Source organism: Giraffa tippelskirchi, chromosome 11 (assembly GCF_054371585.1).
Source record: "Giraffa tippelskirchi isolate mGirTip1 chromosome 11, T2T-mGirTip1v1.2.pri, whole genome shotgun sequence".
Lineage (NCBI taxonomy): Eukaryota > Metazoa > Chordata > Mammalia > Artiodactyla > Giraffidae > Giraffa > Giraffa tippelskirchi.
Genome location: NC_137285.1, coordinates 124,496,356 through 124,517,749, shown reverse-complemented (window position 1 = coordinate 124,517,749; position 21,394 = coordinate 124,496,356). Strand labels below are relative to the sequence as shown.

Here is a 21,394-nt window from a genome sequence, read left to right as displayed (position 1 = left end):
GACAGGGGAAGGGATATAGCCCACATTTCACAGGCACATTTCTTATTATTCTCAGAAAAGGGAGAAGAGAGTCTACGATTTTGGGGGCAGGGAGGCCACTTGGAATTTTAAGGCTAGGAGAATAGGATGAAAAGTGAGGTGGTTTGAAAAAGATAGGGCCTGATGCATTTGGGGAAAATGAGTCATTAGGCATAGGAGTGTAATTAGATTTAGGTGGGGTGAAGCTGCTGAAGAGATTGGCTGCAGCAGGACTATGGACCAAATTAAGCTTTGATTCAGACAACCTGGGCTTTCTCTGGTAGGCCTGTGCTTCTCATATTGGCTAGCTCGTGGAGCTGGAATGTTCTGGTGTTTCTTGCAGAACAGTGAGGAACAATTACATAAGATCTAAAATGCCGTAACATTTTTCATACAGGATTTATGTTAAGTCAGAGGTCATCTGATACCATATTCCATATTCTAGAAGAACTGGGCATAGAAGGAAACCATTGGTTTTTTTGGCAGAGCCACTCAAGATCTTAGTTCCACAACCAGTGACCCAACAGAAGCCCCCTACAGTGGAAGCATGGAGTCTTAACCACTGGACTGTCAGGGAAGTCCCAGAAACAATTTTTAACTGTAAGATTTATTTTATTCGGTTTATAGACGATGCTTGAAGTGTTGCTTTGTGGTCCCTTTACAATAACTTTATTCCTCCCTCCTCATTCCTCTCCCTAATAGTGATCTCTGGCCCACAGATTAGAAACCATTGCTATAAGAATTCAAATAAAAAGAAAATCAGTATGTCTAAAATATGTTCTTGGGAAGGCAGGACTTTGGCTTGAGTTTCAAGAATGAGTATGAGAAAAGGAGGAAATGGGTGTAGAAAGACCAGAAGATGGAAACACAATGAAAATTGAGAAAATACTCTCTACTAACTTACTATTCTTTTATGAATTGTTAAGTGATCACTATTATTTGTTTTAGTAGTGGAAATGCTGGGCTCCCAGAAACACTAGATAGTCCTCCTCTTGGAGCACCATTGAGGACAACAGAAAGCCATGAAAAGCTTTTAGGTAGGAAAAACAGGTTGTTGTTAGATTTGAAAATTTTATTTTTTGAAAATAGTTTATAGCTTAAAAAGTTTGTTCTCTTTTTAAACAATTCAGGCAGTATGAAAATAAAAATTACTTTAAATCTGACACACTTTATTCTAAGGTTATTACAGATACTATTTTGGGGAACCTTTTTACTGAAATCTTTCTATGCTTATAGAATATTGTCTCAAGTTTCACATAAATTAGATCACTCTAAACATGTTGTTCTATTATCATTTGAGAATAAATTGTGAATAGTTTTTGATGTCAAGAAATAGACCCATATCATTATTTTAAACAGCTGTTTAATGCATTGTTTGTATATATAATTTAACCAGCTTCTAGTGATGGATACTTAACGTTTACCCCAGTATAATCAACAACCTGCGATAACAACCTTGTCCATTCATCTTTTCCAAATTGATTATCTTTCTAAGGTAAATTCTTAAAAGTAACGGAGCTGGGTCAAGAAGTACCCTCTTTATATTTGGGCTCAAGCTGCCAAGTCGTCTAGTTTTGCAGGGAGACCAGGAGGAAGCTGCTGCATTAGTTCTGGTGCCAGACAGTGGCAAACGGTTATTGCGAGGAGTACAGACTCGCAGGTGATCTTGCCCATCTAGGCCTGTACTCGGCGGGGTGGCATATTTCCTTCCCTTTCCTCTCTCTTTCACTTCTTTTTCTTAACATGGAGGAAGAACTGAGAACTGCATCTCCCAGCATTTCGCAGGGACCACGCTCCCTGGGAACTGTAGTACCAGGTCTGAGAAGAGTCCGGAAAGAGGGCGAGAGGCTGTGAGACATGCTGGGAAATGTAGTCCAGCGGGAGGAGGTCTTGGGGTTGTGTGGTGGTGTGTGCGCGCGCGTAAAGAGGTTGGAGACGCCGCTAACATCGTCCCTTGAGGATGGGGCTGCGGGGTGACCTAACTTCCTTCCTGTGTGGTCTCTGAGTCTACAAAAGCCACCCGCGGATGGTTGGCTTTACTCCATTGTCTGTGACGGAGTAGAGAGCGCTCCCTCCGCTTAGGGCGCGCGGTCGGAGGCGCAGGCGACGCGCGGGGCGGAGCGGGGCATGCCGGGAGTTGTGGTCCCGGCGAGCCGAGGCGGTGGGACGTGTCGCGGCGCTGCGCCGGCTGCTCTTTCCCCTCCCTTCTCAGCGGTCCCCCGCCCCTTCCCTCAGCCTCCTCCCTCGCCCGCAGCCCAGCGTCCCCTGCCCCCACCCGTCGGGCTCCTCGGCGGCTACTGCAGAGGATTCTGAGCCGAGTCGCTGAGGAGGAGGAGGAGGCTCCTAGTCCCTGCGCGCCATCCGCCACCGTACTGGACACGGGCGACGGAGCGAGAGCGTCCCCTCTGTAGCCTTCAGAGAAGACAAGGGCATCGCCGCCTCAGCTGCCGCCGCCGCCGTTTTCGCCTGCAGCGGCTCGCCGGTGAGGAGATACACCCCCACCCTACCCGGCTCGCTCTCGCTGAGCCTGGGCCGGTGGTACTGGGGAGAATGAGAATGGGGGCTGCGGAGCCCCCCCCACGGTTTGGGGAAGGGGGTTAAGGTCGCGATGGAACGGCGGGCTGGCAAGGGAGACTTGTCCAGGCGCGGGCTGGGGGTGGGGTGAGGGTGGGACACGAGCAGGTTGCGGGGGGAGCGACGAAGCAAGGGGACTTTTAATGGAAACGACCTGGGACAGGAGCATGGGGTTGTAGGGTTGGGATGGAATTTGGATGGTTTTGGGCGAAATGGATGGTGAAACTGGAGTGGGATGGCTTTTAATGGGGGAGGGGACTGAATGAGGGTGGTGGATTTGGGGTTGGCCTGGAGCAATTGACAGCTTGGGATCCGGGCCGGGTTACGGGGTAAGGGGTGGATTTCAATAGAAAGTGCGACTGCAGAGTTGGATAGGACCCTGGGGGGTGATTAATTCTGTAGTGTGGCGTGGACCTTCGTCAGGCTGATAGAGGAGGTAGGAGCTGGGGGTGAGGGGCTTGGCATGGGTTGAGACCTGAGCTTGAAGTGGTTGCTTGCCATCTGGGGTGGTGGAATTTGTTGAGACTTAAGGAATAGCGTGGTTTAGGAGAGCAGAGGAGGTAGAATTTGGGGTTTTCCTGGGGAGTGCTTATGGAAGTTGTAATAGGAGCTGGTGGGGGCGGGACTTTCAGTGAGGGGAGTGTGAGGGTGAGCTGGCAGGAGGGGGTAAATTAGTAGAAGTTAGGCCTCAAATGGGGGGTGGGAACACAGCAGGATGGTATTTAGAGTGATGTTAGAACCACTGGTGGCTCCCTGGATACAGGATGGAGGCAGAGGGCACAGAAGATGCTTCGGGGTTGGACTCACCAAAAGAATAGTGGCAGGTGGTGAGCAAGGTTGGGGGATGGTATCTTGAAGAAAATGTCCCTTGGCCAAGGTGGCAGAGGCAGTTTGGGAGAAAGAATGTCTGAGATGAATTAGTAGGACTGGAGAGGTGGTTGCTGATAGTGAGGTAGCAGGTGGGGCTAATTAAGGAGTGGGAAACCTGGGAGTATTGGTATGGAGTGGGCAGAGAGGATGGAGAGGGGCAGTAAGCAATATTGGGAGGAGGTTGATTGGATGATTCTGCAGAGGAAGGATTGGGAGGGCCTGCAAGAGACAGGAGGGGGTTACGAGTGGACTTAAACGGATAGCTTTGGAGGCTATGATTGGGTGACTTTTCAGGGGACAGAGAAGGTACATGAAAGACTGGTTTCTAGAGGACTTCTTAAGCTGTTAGTTTTTGTTTCATTTGTATTAGTATCATGTGGAAGTAAACCATCACAAAGGGTAAAGTTGAGTGGGGCTTCAGTTAAGGTATAATTGAGGAGGGGAAGGCATCTTCTATTATTCATGTATTTTAAAAAGAGAGTTGAGGGAAAAACCCACTCATAACTGAAGGTGAAGAAGATGAAACTGGAATGTGATAGATACCTTTCTGTTTGATGTTTCTGCCCAAGGTGTGTTTTAAAAATTAGTCCTGAAATTTGGTATTAAATAGATTTGATGAGCTTAAGTAGTTAAGGGAACATTCCTTGCTTGAGAACTGATGAATGAGACTGAAAAATATGAGGCTGAATTTATTTCCTAGTCAGGCAACGTGCATGTATTCAGAAAGAGCTTAGGCCTTTTTTCCCCCTCTTAAAATTGATTGCTTGAAGACTCCATTTATTGGTGTCCTGGTTTGCAAGGCAATTAGGCACATCATTGTATTGCAGGCTAATAATCCTGAGATGAATCTTGGCACTACCGCTTTATGTAAACAGAAGACAGGAAATATGGAAATGTCATAAATATTCATTGGTGAGATGGTTTGCTATTGATGGAGTTTTTCATTTGATTCTCTTTTGACATTACTTGGTAAGATTTAAAATAATTGGATTGTATTTCTATAGATTGAATTTTCTTCCAAAGGAATTCAGGTGGTTAGAATTCTGTCAGATGTAGATAAAAACATAGAATCATTTTTATTTTATTTATTAGGAGATAAGCATATTGCATTAACTACAAAAATAATACATCCATCTATTTATCAGAAATTTTATTTAAAGCTTAATGATATGCTCATTCTAATGGCAGAATAGTGATGCTGGAAGGTAGAGAGGGATGTTAATGGAGGAAACATCTTTAGGGAAATAGTTTTCTGGACTTAATTGCATTAACTATGATATGTCAAACATGAAGTGGCTGTTGATTAGTGCTCAGACTGGGGGAAAAATGGGGAGAGATGTAAAAGAGGATAAAATTGGCACCAGTGGGATCAAAATAATTCTAGTTTTTGGTTCAAGCTTCAGAGTTTAGCTCTTAAACAAACCATTTTCCTTGGCTTTCACAATTGAGCACATAAAAATACCCAGTATATAGCATCTTTTTTTGTCGTTCCGAAATGGGCAGAATGATTGAAGGTTGGACTTCATCGTTGGAATTGAAAGTGTTTTGTTATGAGGAGGCTTTCTGTGTTACAATGAAAATCAGGTTTGAGCAGTTACTGGTAATTTGATGAGAGTGGACTCTAACTAATGTAAGCGTTTCTCCTCATAACTTTACTCTGGGGTCCATCCAGCCATTGCTTTTGTGCAACTGCAGGCTTGATCTAGAGGTGGGACATTTATATTAAAGCTGTAGCTTTTGAGAGCTCAAAATGGAAAATAATCACTTGGGAGAAATGTCTTGGTGGATTTTTTTTTTTTTAATCACAAATGTGTTCACCTGTTCAGTAGAAATGTATATAAAGTGTTTTAGTATCTTTACCTCATTTGATTCTCCCAATATTCTGGTAGCAAGAGGAGCAGTGGAGGTATTGATACACAGGTACATTGGTAGAATGAATAGCTTGTGAATTAAGAGGTTGAGAGTCTTGGTTTCAAATCCCCTTTCTATCACTTGATAGCTGAATAATTTTAGTAAAGTTATTAAAAACTTTTCATACTTAGTGGTAATGGTTAAACAACATTGTGAATGTACTTACTGCCACTTAATTTTACAATTAAATACAATTAAAAATGGTAAAAATTAAAAAAAAACTTTTCAGAAGGCTGTCAAAGGGCAACAGATCAGTTCATATCCTGAAATAACTTTATGTCCTGAAAACACTGCACATATGTGAAATATTTGTTCACTATTTATTTACTTATTGCCTGCTAAGTGCCAGGGGAAATGAAAATTAACAAAAAAACTGTTGTCAGGGAGCTTTCAGTGTCTTAGGAGAGATAGATGATTTAAATGTAGTGAGAAGGGACTTCCCTGGTGGTCCAGTGGTTAAGACTCCACACTCACAATGCAGGGGACATGGGTTTGATCCCTGGTCAGGGAACTAAGATCCTGAATGCTGCAAGGTGCAGTCAAACAAAAAAAAAAAAGTAGTGAGAAAAGTGAGGCAAAACTAATATGGTGGTCAAGAGCGTGGATTCTGAAGTCTGTCCACCATTTACTACTAGCAATGTGACCTTGGGCACAATGGTCTCATCTGTAAAATGGGCATAAGAGGACTAATCTCACAGGTTGTTTTGAGGATTAAACAAACTAATCCATGGAAGGCATTTAATACAGTGTGTTAGATAATACACATTAAAAAGTATTAATTGTTGCTATAATTATTAGACAGGAAAAGACTAAATGTGAATAGCCTCTTGTGTCCTACCATTGAATTCTTAGTTATTTATGTTCTGTTATTTATTAAGGAGGTATTACTTTGTATTATTATCTCAGTTTATCTACATATACATGTTTGCATGTTGGTACTATAGTCTAGGAACTTTAAACAGTAAAGTACTAAACATATGTTAGGTGTTAGCTTTCTCATATAAAATAAGAACTGCTCTGAGAAGAGTAAAAATTAGTCTTAAGATTATACAGTAAGTGGAAGAGTTTGGGTTACAGATCTGAAGTTCTAATTCTTCAATCCTATTTATATCTTTTCAAATTGTGAAATAAATCATATGTATAAAAGCTCGTGTAATATAAATCTTCAATTTAAAGAATGATAGGAAATTGAAGGCCTCAGTTTTTGCTACTCAGCTTAATGAAAAGGAGATTTTTAGTATCTTTAAAGCTTCTTATGATTGATTCCTTTCCTTCCTTCTCTCTCAGAAGTAACCACCACTTTCCTGAATTTTGTGTGAATCATTCCCTTCTAAAAATAATTTTAGGAAACAAATATTTATCCTAAACAGTATATTTTATACATTTACAACTTTATATAAATACAAAAATGTGTAAGTATTTTTCTGTAGCTTGCTTTATTCTTATTTATTATCCTTATTTTTTAATTTTAAAAGAGCTTTATTTCTTCCACCATTAATTAAAATAACCTGCTCATGATAGAAATTGGAAATTACAAAAAAGTAAAAGGAAGCAAAATTATTGTCTGTAGTTCCTTTACTCAGCAGCATTTCTTATTTGTATGTATATTATATGTGCTTAGTTGCTCAGTTGTGTCCAACTCTTTGTGACCCCATGGACTGTAGCTTGCCAGGCTTCTCTGCCTGTGGGATTCGCCAGGCAAGAATTGTGGACTCCTTCAAGGGATCTTCCCAACCCAGGGATCGAACCCAGGTCTCTCACATTGCAGGTGGAGTCTTTACCATCTGAACCACCAGGGAAGCCCATGTATATTATATATACATGTTTAAAAATGTATATTCTTCAGTAACTGCCTGTAAGTGTGCACACACATACATATATGGGTAGTCTAGATGGCAAGAGGAAGCCAGTTTGCATTTATGGATGACCAGATTATCCAGATATGGATCAGTCATACTTGGAAATAGGAATGGGAGTGGGTAGTAGCAACCTTTGTGAGCTGTGAAAGAACAGCATCTTAGATTTATTAGATACTAATTCTTTGTAGTACCGACTTAGAACTTCATGTCATGTTTTGGCAAGTCACTTAACTCCCTTCTGATCAGAATTTTTGTGCATCTTTTTGCAAAAAGGCAGCTCAAATGAGATAATAAATGTGAAACTACTCTTTAAACTGTGAAGGATAATGTAAATGTTAATTTTTTTTTCTCTAGTTTACAAAACTGAAATCAGACACCCACACAGAGGTGAAAAGCTTGTCATATTTGGTTTATTGCCTTTCCGAAGGGTTCTTCTAGTGGAGGAGGAATACATGAAGAGCAGTTCACAGTTTCTCCCTTAAAACTTGAAGATTGTTAGATACAGTGGGACAGAGAGGGTGTTAGAGAACTTTCTCCTAGTGAGTTTATGGGACCTGGTTCTACGTTAACTGTGCTGGCTTGCTCAAAATGGAACAATTGAGACTTTTTGAAGTGGAGAATGTGGTGTACAATGTTTGCTTTCCGCTATCCTGACAAATACAGTCATTTCCCTCTTAGTTTTCTACCTGTAACTTGTTACAGAGATAGAGTACAGTGAGATGGATCCTTTGTGCATATGTAAAAGATAATATTCAGTTGTTGGGTTGTTTAATGGATTATATGAGATAAGAGGTGCTTCTCCGGTGGCTCAGATGGTAAAGAATCTGCCTGCCATGCGTAATAGTACAGCTTGCTAGCATGTAAAATGAAAGCTGCTCAGTCGTGTTCCACTCTGTGACCCCATGGATCTTGGCTCACTGGACTTCTTAAGATTCTTTCTTTGAGTAGTCTTGCCCACTCTATTGGCTCTAACTGCTATTATATGCTGATAACTCTCAAAATTTCTGTCTCCAGCTCAGACATCTTTCCTGATCCCTAGACTTGTGTATCTCACTGGCTATTGATAACCTACATACATCCATTTTGATGATCCTTAAATTCAGTAGGTCCAAAACAGAACTCATTTTCCCCATCTACTTCTTCTGACTTCTCCCTTTTTATCTCCCCTAAAAGTTAAAATCATCTCTTCCTGTAGTTTTGTCCTAACTTAAAGGCACTGCTGTCCATCCAGCCATTCAAGATATGAATCTGTGCTATTAGTCTTTTCTTGTCCCTTATCCTGTAGCCCCAAATAAATATTCCTGAAATTCATCGCCCCTTTACTACTATTATCACCTTAGTTCAGATATTAATCTTGCCTATACAAGGGCAGTAGCCTCCTAACTTGTTTTTTGATCACCCGTGTGCAATAGTAAACATGTCTTCCACTAAGCAGCAGAATGCCCACATCACTCCTTTGCTTCAGTCCCTTCATTGGCGCTAAAGTCTAAGCTCCTTAGCATGACATATTATGCCTTCTGTTATGACCTGTCCTGATGTACTCCTTCTGCCTAATCTCCCATCACTGGTAACACTGAGCAGTATGTAGTTTATACAGATGTTTTACAGTTTTACACCTTTGCTCATGCTGTTTCTCCTTTTATTCATTCCTCTGGGTTCTTTCAGCACCCTTAAAGTTTGTCATAAGTTCACAAGGAGCACCCAGTGTGGGCCTCGGTTATAGTACTTGGGCTGTTTCAGAAAAATTGACTGTTTCTGTCTGCTCCTTCACTTAACTGTAAGTTTCTTGGAAGCAGGGACTGTGTTCTAGTCATCTTTATAGTCCTTGCTCCTGGAGGGTGCCTTGCAAGTAGTGAATGATTAATTTTTGAGCTGAGCATAGAAGAGATGACAAACCTATAGTATGATATTCTAATGAGGAGTAAGATGATGTGTGTTTTTCCAGATGTAGATTTTTATTTATTTACAGTGAAATTTAGGATTTAATTGGATTGATTAAAGTCTTTGGTAATAATGATATATAACACAAGTTTCAAAAGTGGAAGACAGCAGGATGTGCTCAGCGGTTAGCAAACACTTCTGTAAAATATTTTAGGCTTTGTGGGCCACATACAGTCTTTATTATTTTTTTCTCCTCCTTCTCTTTCCCCTCCACATCTCCCTTCTTCCCTCCTCCTATGTTTCATTCTTAGTTAACAGGCTGTACAAAAACAGGCCGTGGGTGTGCCATAGCTTGACAATCCCTGGTATGTTATCAGAAATCAGACTTAAAAGTTGTAAAATTTTTATTTTTTTGGCCCTACCACATGGCATGCAGGATTTTAGTTCCCTGACCAGGGTTAGAACCCACGCCTCCTGCAGTGGAAGTACAGAGTTTTAGCCACTAGACTGCCAGGGAAGTCCCTTAAAGTTGTAAAATATTGAAGAGCTTAGAGACTAAAGCAAGCTCAGTTTTCATGTTTTGTTTATTATAAAATTTAGTTCCTTTAGGCAATTATGCATTTCTTTAGTATGACAAATAATTTTACAGTCTTTTTTGTCAAAGTACTCTGTTTATCTAAAAGTTTGACATTTTGTTAAATGGGCCATCGATTTCTGTATAAAGATGCTTTGAAAACATCTTGGTTTAAAAAATTCCAGTACAACTCCCCCACCTTTCTCAGTTTAGGCAGGTGTCTGGGTGCTTTCAGAATGCCTGTTTTTATGATGATATAGATTGTGTTGTTTCTTAGATGCAGACATTTTGAAGGAACCGTAGGCTGATCTGTTTTTCACAGAAGGTTCAATCCCTGGTGACTAGAGATTATAATCTTGATTTTGCTTCTGATCATGTCCTTCAAGCTTGATAGTTTCTGCTGATGCTCGTTTTCTAGTCTCTGTGTTATAACTTTTTATACATATCCTAGTTTTTTCTTTTTAGGTATCTTGTTATTGTTTCTGTTTTTTGGCTGTGCCATGTGCCTTGTTGGATTTCAGTTCTGCCACCAGAGATTGAACCTGATCCTTGGCTGTGAAAGCCTGGAATCGTAACCACTAGTTCACCAGGGAACTCTCTGCCTTAGTTTTCTAATGTGTTGTCTATCTCTTTTATTTTGAATTGATAGCAAAAATCCCCATCTGTATATATATAGTTGCATTATTTATATTTCTGCAAATATAATTATACTGTTTTATTTGATCTACAGTGCACAGGTTAGTCATGCAGCATTATTTTCATTTTAAGGATTAAGTAATCAAGACTCAAGGGGGTTATTTATCTTTGGCCATAGGACTAGTAGGAGATGAATGTGAAAAGACGAAAAGGACTTAATATTTGATTATCTGGGGTAGGGAGTATGCTGGGTGCTTACTCTCTCTGAGTATATAATTTAATTCTCTTATTTACCCATTTTAGGGTATTGTGCCCATTTTATAGAAGAGGAAGCTGAAGAAACTGAGACCTGCAGGGACTAAGTAGCTTACATTTGGTTATATAGTAAGAGAAGAGAAGCTTGTATTAAAGACCTGATCCACCTTACTCCAAAGCCATTATTCTTTTTACTGTACTGTATATAAAGCTCCCTTGTTTTAAATTCTTAGATCAGTGTTTTTCAACCTACTTAAATGAGTTGTAGCTTGGCTACACATTCAACTTACCTGAAGATCTGTTTTAAAAAACTGTGCTAATTCTACTCTGACCAGTGCTAATGAAACTTCTTCAGGTGAGTCTAAAGCAGGTATGTGTATGAGAGTATTTTTTTAAGCAAATATAAATTAAAAAGAAATTGTATTGCTTTATATATAACATATGAAGAAAAAGTGCACAAAAATGTAACCAGCATTCATATCAAGAAATTTGGGAATTCCTGGTGGTTCAGTGATTGGGATTGGGTTCTTTCACTGCTGTGGCCCAGGTTCAACCCCTGGTTGGGTAATGAATATTCTAACTTCCAATACCATAGATTATTTTTTGCCTCTTTATGAACTTTTATAAGGTACGACTAGCTTTTTGCATTCAACTTTGTGAGATTCATTTATGTTCTTGCATTTAGCAGTGGGCTTCCCTGGTGGCTCAGAATCTGCCTGCCAATGCAGGAGATTTGCGTTTGATCCCTGGGTTGGGAAGACCCCCTGGAGAAGGAAATGGCAACCTGCTCCAGTATTCTTGCCTGGGAAATCCCATGGGCAGAGAGGCCTGGCAGGCTACAGTCCATGGGGTGGCAAAGAATTGGACCAGACTTAGCAACTAAACAACAATAACAATGTAAGCAGTAATTATCCTTCTCATTGCTGTGTAACAATAGTTCTCAAACGTTTTGGTGTCTTCACTCTTACTTTTGAAGACCCCTAAGAACTTTTGTTTGTAGATTGCATCTACCAATAATTTGCTGTTTTAAAAATTAAAACTGTGCATTTAAAAATAATAAACATATTAAATATTAGCATATTTTAATGAAAATAGCTATATTATTTCCCCAAATAGAAGAGTATTATTTAAAATTTTTCCAAAGCTTTTCACTGTCTAACTGGATATATATATCTGCTTCTACATTCAATCTGTTGCAGCTGGTTGTTTTGTTTATGGTATATAAAGAATATCCTGTTCCATATATGAGTGAGTGTGCATGCTCAGTCGTGTCCAACTCTTTGTGACCCTGTGGACTGTAGCCCACCAGGCTTCTCTGGTAGGATTTTCTGTAGGGTTTTCTGGTAGGATAGTCTGTAGGGTTTTCCAGGCAAGAATACTGGAGTGGGTTGCCATTTCCTTCTCCAGTCCCATATATATGTGGCTAGAAAAAGGAGGAATGTTTTAATTGACTTTTTTTGGCTGTACCACAAGACTTGGAGGATCCTAGTTCCCTGACCAGGGATTGAACCTAGACCCCGAGGCAGTGGGAGCGTGGAGTCCTAACCGCTGGACTTCCAAGGAATTCCCTTTGTTGACTTTTTAGATAATTGATGGATATTCTTTTTTTTTTTTTTTTAATACTACACTGAAACTTGTCTACTGGTAGTTTCTCTAGAGGTCCATTATCTTATGGAATCTGAAGCTATACAGTGAACCTTTCATACTCTGTTATAGTAAAGTCTGCTGGTCTGTTTTGTACTTTGAATGGGTTTTCTACTCATGCATAATTTTGTGTCACTGTGCTTTGGTCATCTGGAGAATATTGACTCATTGAGTTATGCAGATCTTGTAAAAATGTTGACATATTTTATTATACAGTGTCAAATATTACATTTGTTAATATCGCCACCAATTCTATCAGACAAGACTTCTCTAGTTTTTGCTTGAAAGCTCAAATTTTGTCATTGGCAACAAATACTGACAGTTGTTTTCCTTGAAGTGACAGTCTCACATTGTTCATTTTTGAAAAAATGTCTGCCAAACATCCAAGTCTGAATAATCAAGTTTTTCTGGCAGTTGTTCTTTTAAGTTAAAATGGTATTTCATGAAAAAAAAAAAGGTAATTCAGCTTGCAACTCAACTGCATAAGTGCCTTAGTATTTTTCCTTGAGAAAACTCTTGTACTTCATTATGTATAAATATTTATAGGTAAGGAATGAGATTTAATAAGATTCATAATTTTTGTGGCTTCAGCAAGGCCTCAAAATAGTTTTTTTTGGCATTGGCTATGAAGAATGCAATGACAGTGGCACAGTTTGGTGTCATTGCCTTAATTCAATTCAAGATGGTATAGTTTTATTTATTAGTATAATTATGTTTCCAGGCTTTACTTATTTCTTATTGGAGAAATAGGTGGATTTCTTAGTGAAAGGGGCTTCCCTGACTCAGAGGGTAAAGAATCCGCCTGCAGTGCAGGAGACTTGGTTTCGATCCCTGGATCAGGAAGATCCCCTGGAGAAAGGAATGGCTATGCACTCCGGTATTCTTGCCTGGAAAATCCCATGAACAGAGGAGCCTGGTGAGCTGCAGTCCATTGGGTCGCAAAAGAGTCAGACATGACTGAGCGATTTGTTAAAACTTTATTAAAAATACTGCTTTGAAAGCTAGAATGAATATAACTGGTTTTTCCTTCGCTTTAAGTGTTAGTCGCTCAGTTGTGTCCAACTCTTTGTGATCCCATGGACTGTAGCCCACCAGGCTCCTCTGTCCATGGAACTCTCCAGGCAAGAATACTGGGGTGGGTTGCCATTTCCTTCTCCAGGGGATCTTCCCAACCCAGGGATTGAACTCAGGTTTCCTGCATTGCAGGCAGATTCTTTACCTTCTGAGCCACCAGGGAAGCCCTTTCCTTTGCTTAGTAGAACCAAAACACTTCAGAGTTGAGCAGTTTTACAACTTTATCAGTATGTTAGAAAATCATTGGGCTTGATCCTTATTCTTTACTATTTGTGTTGAAAGAAAGGTGTGAAGTGGCTTTTAGTGAACTGTGCATAGCTGTGTATAAAAGTGATTCTCTGTCTTCCTACCCTTAACCAGGAGTATTTGCAGTAAAAGAAAACGATGCAGATGAAGCCACAACCAAGTGATCCTGTTGTGTAATGACTGGTTTTTCACTGTGATTGGGCAGAGGCGGATGGAGGAGGGTAGGCTAAACAAGTTATAGTACTGAGCATTATTTTACCTTTTAGCCAACATCCGCATACAGCCTAGAACCTTAGGGGAAGGAGAATCAACTTTCACTGTGTGCCTACTTTGTGCTAGGCTGTTTAAGTATGGTAACTTATTTAAATACACAGTTCTCCTGTAGGGTGGCCATAATTATTTTATTTTGCATATGAGAAAACTTTGGCTCAGAGATGTAGAGCCTACTCAGGCCCACTGGCCAGTGATAGGGTGGGATTTATCCCCAGACTTTTCTACCTCTAAAGCCTATGAGTGGTCTTTACTATATTCTGTGCTATTGTCCAAGGACAGTGTCTCACTGATTATTTCTGAATCCTTGATACCTGGAACCTAGTAGGGTTTAGTAAGTTTCTGTTGAATACTTGAGCTGGTGCTAAATAAGTGAACCAGTGTTTACAGAGTAGGATATAACCCATCCCCTCTGGGCTGTGTGTAGCTTGGCATGGTAGAATCTGGTCACCATTTGTTGTTGTGGGGAAAGGGTCAATCTTCTTAATGATAGACACTATCCAACTGTTTAAATAATTTGGAAATTGAGGAAATCTAATGGGATGAGTTTTCATTAGATTGTCAATGATTTCTTCAGGAATAGATAATACATCTATGCTGCCTCTGATTTCCCCCTTAATACCTTTGAGACCTTGTGCAAGTTACTTTACTTTTCTGTACCTCATTTTTTAAAATCTTTAAAAAGGGAAGGACAGCAATAGTAGTACATAATTCCGAGGTAGTTTTGAGGATTAAATGAGACAGTTCATGTAAAGAAATGATCACAGTGCTTGGTATATACTACTGTCAATAAATAAGAGCTATTATTATCCTTCTAGAATGAAGCATGAATTTAATATGACTTTTAGCATGTTAAGAAGGAACAGTATTTTGGCTTCTAAAGCATTTTTGTTAGAGAAATAAAGCACTGAATTTATTGGTTTTTGTATTTGGGAATTTGTTTTCTGATTGCAGTTTGCTTGGTCTTCCTGGCAGCCAAGTTCTGTTATTTTGGTTGTGTGCCTGGGTTTATTCATGAACCAATACAGGTGTAGTATGACCTTTGGCTCTCCATCAACTTTTTAAAACTTTTTGGTGTAGTTGAAACGGTTTGAATTGTTCTGGAAAATTCACTGATGTTGATAGTTCTTTCTAAATTAAAAATGTCAGTGAATGTGAGAAATGCCCCTTTCTAAATTTTTTTCTAACTATACTACTCATTACTGAGGGGATCAAGTATTTCTCCATAGTACTCTGCCCCAGAACCAAAGGAAGAGTGTTCTTTGAATTTTTCTACATTTATTTTTGTTGGTGGTAATATCATCCATACTTTTGAGACTTATGTCTTTGACAGCACTTTTTTTTTTTTTTTAAGGTATAGTTGACAGTACATTTTGATCAGGCTGTGAAATTAGGGAGGAGAAAACTAACTATCCATTCTAAATGAACATATCTGAAAGCCAGCCTGCCCTTCAATCACATGTCAATGTAGGTATACTGTCTCCTAGATGGAGTTCTCTTGGTGGTTTAGTCACTAAGTTGTATCCTACTTTTGTGACACCATGGACTGTATAGCCTGCCAGACTCCTCTGTCCATGGGATTTCCCAGGCAAGAATACTGGAGTGGGTTGCCATTTCCTTCTCCAGGGGATCTTCCCGACCTAGGGATGGAACCGGAGTCTGCTGCATTGCCAGCGGATTCTTTACCGCTGAGCCACCAGGGAAGCCCCAGAGGGAGCTCTGGTATGGTGTTTTTAGTAAGAGAGTTAGCTCAGTGTTCTCCCCGTAACTCTGTCCAGTGTCATTCATTGTTTGTCTCTCCTCCTAGCTTGCACATTTTACCTCTAGTTCTAATGAAGTGTACATTGTTGGGTGTTTGCAATTCTCCAGACGTGCCATTCTTCTTGCTTTAATGTCTTTACACGAGCTTCTCTCTGGGCCTGGATGTCTCCTTTTAACTTTTAATTGGTCTAACTCCTGTTCAGCCTTTAAGACTCAGCCTAGGAGTTAACCTTTTCCAGAAAGCTTTCCTTGACTTTCCTGGGTTGGGATTGGGTGCCCCATCTATGGGTTGCCTCATCTCTGGGTTGTAATTATCCATTTCTTATTTATTGGTCTCCTCTACTTTGCAGTGAACAGGGATTGTATGTAATTATCCTTTTATTCTCTAGAACTCATTTTTCAACCTTACACAGAGTAGGCATTGGTAAGGTCTTTTGAGTGAATCCATAGTTTCAGGCTGATCTGTTAGCATTGTAATGTCCCAACCCATGTTATTCTAGGCTGTTTTAGTAGAATGGTTTTTCTTTTGTGGCCATTAAACCTTTCCTTATGTTTTCTTCATTACATTTCAGCTCACACTCATCCTCTATTTTTTGCCCATAGGTAGGTCAGTGGAACAGTCTACAATACGGTAGACATGTAGATCTTCATAAAGAACTTGATTTGTGACAGGTCCTGAATCTCACTTGTAATGAATGAAATTACATTGGTAAATGGAAAAGTTGGGATCTTATGATTGCTTTTTAAACTCTTAGTTCTTTTCTCTGCTTCCAAGTTTTCCTCTTTATTAATTTTGTGGTCAATTTTAACTTTTAGGTAACATAAGATGAATGCTCCAGTACCAAACCACAAGTACCCTGCTTGTGCGTTTGATTTTTTTGAGCCTACATATAGGATTTGACTTACCTCTTATGGTGGTGGGATGACTGAGACTTTAACAACTGTGGGGGTTTTAAGCCTTGTTAAGAACTTAATAGTTCCTGACAGGTGATTTAAATTATAGCTTCCCCAAAATATTTTGTTTAGAGTCTCAATAGACACATAAATAATCATTTATGCCTGCATTCATTTAGTTAATATGAATGTCAGGCTCTATGCTAGGTAGGTTCTGATGATACACAGAGCTGAGTAAGATGTGATCTCTGTCTCCAAGGAGCTCCCAGGTGCAAGAGGAAAACTATACACAATTTCAAATGAGTGTGTTGTACAAGCTGTAAAATAAGTAGCAGAGAGGGAGGTGTTAATGTCTTTTTCAGGGAAGAGATCTTGGAGGAATAGATACCTGAGCTTATTTCTGAAAGAAAATAATGTCTTTGTGTGTGGAAGATTCTGGATGTATGCTCAAAACCTAGATTTGAACCCCAGCTTAGCCACTTATGAGCTGTCTGACTTGGGGCAAGTTGTTTAAGCACTCTGAATCTCACTTTTTTTCCCCCTCTAAAGTGAGGATAATCATGTCTGTCTGTTTTTGAAAGTTGTGAATATTTAATATATGTGAAAGAGTTTTGTAAATGTGCTAAACAAATATTACATCCTGGTTTTTGTTTTTCATTTTGACAGATTGGAGCATAAGTTTTCTTACTCAGACCAGAAATGAGAAAAAAAAGACTGGGTATATTACTGCATAGATATTAATTATAAAGTGTTAACACTGTAAGCATCATGATTTAGAGTAAAGAGTTTTAAGCTCAGAATCCATGAAACTTTGGTTCTGTGCTGTTATGAAAGATATTGCTTAAGATGCTTAAGGAGTGGTCTCTGAAAATGTACTGTGTGTAGTTCGAGTGGCTTGGATGGCAATAAGCCAACCTGGAAAGAGCTCTATTGCTTGTCAAAAGACTTATATCTGTGCCACTATTAAAAAGATTATTTAACATTTCAGAATTACATTTCCCTCATCAATAAAACAGAGAAAAGTAATAGTTAATTTACAGACTGAGAATTAGAGATAAGTTGGGTAAAGTGCATACTATTAGTCATAATCAGTTAAAAGTTTAATTTGTAAAATATTAAAATAAACTTTCTTGTCTTTCAGTATGAGAGACTTCTTTTAGTGAAACTTGCTTGAAGAATAGAGAGAACGTACTAGGTGGTGCTAGTGGTAAAAACTTGCCTGCCAGTGCAAAAGACCTGGGCTCGCTCCCTGGGTCGGGAAGATCCCCTGGAGAAGGAAATGGCAATCCACTCCAGTATTCTTGCTTGAGAAATCCCATGGACAGAGGAGCCTGATGGGTTGCAGTCCATGGGGTTGCAAAGAGTGGGACACGACTGAGCGACTTATACACACAAGATTGTATTTTACTTCTTTCTTCAAGTTCATTCATCAGAATAATATTGCAAGGTGAGTTTAAATCCCAGCTGTTGTACTCACTGACTGTATGACCTTCAGTTCAGTTCAGTCGCTCAGTCGTGTCCAACTCTCTGCGACCCCATGAATTGCAGCACGCCAGGCCTCTCTGTCCATCACCAACTCCCAGAGTCTACCCAAACCCATGTTCATCGAGTCGGTGATGCCATCCAACCATCTCATCCTCTGTCGTCCCCTTCTCCTCCTGCCCCCAATCCTACCCAGCATTAGGGTCTTTTCCAATGAGTCAACCCTTCGCATGAGGTGGCCAAAGTATTGGAGCTTCAGCTTCAACATCAGACCTTCCAATGAACACCCAGGATTGATCTCTTTTAGGATGGATTGATTGGATCTCCTTGCAGTCCAAGAAACTCTCAAGAGTCTTCTCCAACACCACAGTTCAAAAGCATCAATTCTGCGGCGCTCAGCTTTCTTCACCGTCCAACTCTCACATCCATACATGACCACTGGAAAAACCATAGTCTTGACTAGACGGACTTTTGTTGGCAAAGTAATGTCTCTGCTTTTAAACATGCTATCTAGGTTGGCCATAACCTTCCTTCCAAGTAGTAAGCGTCTTTTAATTTCATGGCTGCAGTCACCATCAGCAGTGATTCTCGAGCCCAAAAAAGTAAAGTCTGACACTGTTTCCACTGTTTCCCCATCTATTTCCCATGGGGTGATGGGACCAGATGCCATGATCTTAGTTTTCTGAACGTTGAGCTTTAAGCCAACTTTTTCACTCTCCTCCTTCACCTTCATCAAGAGGCTCTTTAGTTCTTCTTCACTTTCTGCCATAAGGGTGGTGTCATCCGCATATCTGAGGTTATTGGTATTTCTCCCGGCAATCTTGATTCCAGCTTGTGTTTCTTCCAGCCCAGCTTTTCTCATGATGTACTCTGCATATAAGTTAAATAAGCAGGGTGACAATATACAGCCTTGACGTACTCCTTTTCCTATTTGGAACCAGTCTGTTGTTCCATGTCCAGTTCTAACTGTTGCTTCCTGACCTGCATACAGGTTTCTCAAGAGACAGGTCAGATGGTCTGGTATTCCCATCTCTTTCAGAATTTTCCCCAGTTTATTGTGATCCACACAGTCAAAGGCTTTGGCATAGTCAATAAAGCAGAAATAGATGTTTTTCTGGAACTCTCTTGCTTTTTCGATGATCCAGCGGATATATGACCTTAGTTACTTTCTATTTCTGTAACTTTTTTTATTCATCTATGAGATGGGAATATAGTGGTATTTACAACATATAATTGTTGGCAAGATTAAATGAGATAATTAGATAAAGTGCTTTGATTGGTGTTTGGCACATATTTGTTGTTTGGTTGCTCAGTTGTGTCTGACTCTTTGTGACCCTATGAACTACAACACGCCAGGCTTTCCTGTCCTTCACTATCTCCTGGAGTTTGCTTAAACTCATGTCCGTTAAGTTGGTGATGCCATTCAATCATCTCATCCTCTGTTGCCCTCTTCTCCTCCTGCTCTCAATCTTTCCTAGCATGAGGGTCTTTTCCGGTGAGTCAGCTCTTCGCATCAGGTAGCTAAAGTATTGGAGCTTCAGCTTGAGCATCAGTCCTCCAGTGAATATTCAGTGTTGATTTCCTTTCGGATCGACTGGTTTGGTCTCCTTGCTGTCCAAGGGACTCCCAAGAGTCTTCTCCAACACCACAGTTCAAAAGCATCAATTCTTAGGCGCTCAGCCTTCTTTTTGGTGCAACTCTCACATTCGTAGTGGAAAAACCATAGCTTTGACTATGTACATAGGCACATAGTACGATATTAATAAATGGTAGCATTGTTATTATCACTTCTATTTTATAAATGAGAAGCTGAATACAGATTTAGCAACCTGAATAGATTCACTTGTAAGAACCAAGGATGTGTTTCAATACAGATTTGTGCAATGCCATTACTCTATCTTTTTATCAGACTACATTTTGTAATTAACATTTTATTTGTTAGGATATGCATTCTGAAGTGCTGTAGAGTGTTTGGAAATAGTTTGTGACTCTTAGATATTTAAAACTATCTTTCTGTGATGTTTTACTAATAGTTTACATAAACTCAGAACTAAAATGGTTAGAGAAAGAACTGTTTGGCCTGGTTTTCCTGTGATTAGATGGAATTTAAGGGCAAATATTCTGGGGTCATGGTCAGTGGTTAGTAAAAAGAACAATGTATTTTTCCTACCTAAACAAGTTCATTGAGTTGAAGCTGACAGACAATAATGACACAAATTTAATATAGTTTGCTAAGTTTTAGCATGTGTAAACATCTGTGAAACCATCATTGTAATTCAAATAGTGAATATATCCCACAAATTGTGGGAGGAATCACCTCCCACAAGTTTCCTGGTACCCCCTATGCAATCCCTTCCTCCTGCTCTCCCTGATCCCTCACCCACACAAACATTGGTCTGCCTTCTATTACTTTTTACTTCTATTATTCTTATAGATTAAACAATGGTTTTGAAGTCATAGCAGTCAGGATTTAGATCCCCTATTCTGTCACTGTGTTAGTTGGGTGACTTTGGGGAAGTCATTCCATCTCTCAGCCTGGTTTATTCACCTGTAATCTAGGGATTCTATCACCAGCCCAAAGGACCATGAGGAAGAGGAGAACAGTGCCTAGAAAGAGCCTCGAATGGTGCCTGGCTCACAGCTGGTCTTCAGTCCCTGGAAGGCACCAGACCAGCTTTCAGTTGGTGGCTCAGAGTACATTTAGGAGTTCAGTGCTCCAAAATGCTCTTCTGTCACCTAGACCTTGTGTTCTGTCTTACTGAATGAGCTTTCTTGAAATAGGAAAGTTTAGATTAGACAACTTGAGGCCCTAGGGCCCTCTGGTACTTCTTCCTTCCCTCCTGCATGCCCAGTGTTCCACATGCTATTTTAATTATAAACAGATGTTCTTCATAAATAAGCAAAGAACTTCATCACAGATTTCTGAGTTCTTTATGCCTATGTTTAAGTCTGGCATTGTGATAAAACTGCATGCTCAATGAGCTTGTAGTCAAAGTCCTGGATTTTAGTTCCCATGCTGCCCTGGGCAAATTGTAAAATCTTTTTGAGCCTCAGTTTTCTCAGATATAAAGTTGAAGAGTATCATACCACACAAATTTGTTGGGAGGATTAAAGGAGAATTTTGAAAATGAATTGTATGATGACATCATAGTTCATCTGCATTGTCCTGTGACTGGCTTGCAGTGTAGTATTTAAACTTGATATTCTAGAATTCTTTTTGAGTATATTTTATTAGGTTTTACTAATAGGTAGCACAAGAAAGCAAAAACCAAAGGTTAAAAGTGCTTAGAATTTAAAGTCAGAGAAACTTTAATTCAGATATTAATTTAGTAGCTGCGTGATCTTGGGCAAGGTATATAATTTCTCTGAGCCTTAATAAGGTATATCTGGTCTTCCTCAGAGGGTTGTTGTGAGGAATAGAAATAAAGTGTGTACAGTGATTGGC

At 39.8% G+C, this 21,394-nt stretch overlaps 1 protein-coding gene across 7 annotated transcripts in view; it reads left to right on the top strand.

Annotated features, from left to right (window-relative positions):
* Window positions 1-2,285: 2,285 nt before the first annotated feature.
* FAM168A (family with sequence similarity 168 member A) overlaps window positions 2,286-21,394 on the top strand; it is a 195,516-nt gene continuing 176,407 nt past the window's right edge. For 2 of the 7 annotated variants that reach the window (XM_081539548.1, XM_081539543.1), the window contains exons 1-3: window positions 2,286-2,500; window positions 10,627-10,933; window positions 13,657-13,763. Coding sequence is in view for 2 of the 7 variants with exons in the window: in XM_081539540.1 (XP_081395666.1) it covers window positions 10,919-10,933 (15 nt within the window). In the remaining 5 variants the exon portion in view is untranslated. Of the gene's footprint in view, window positions 2,501-10,626; window positions 10,949-13,656; window positions 13,764-21,394 lie in introns of all 7 variants that reach the window. The other 5 variants (XM_081539540.1, XM_081539539.1, XM_081539545.1 and 2 more) reach the window with 3 other exon arrangements.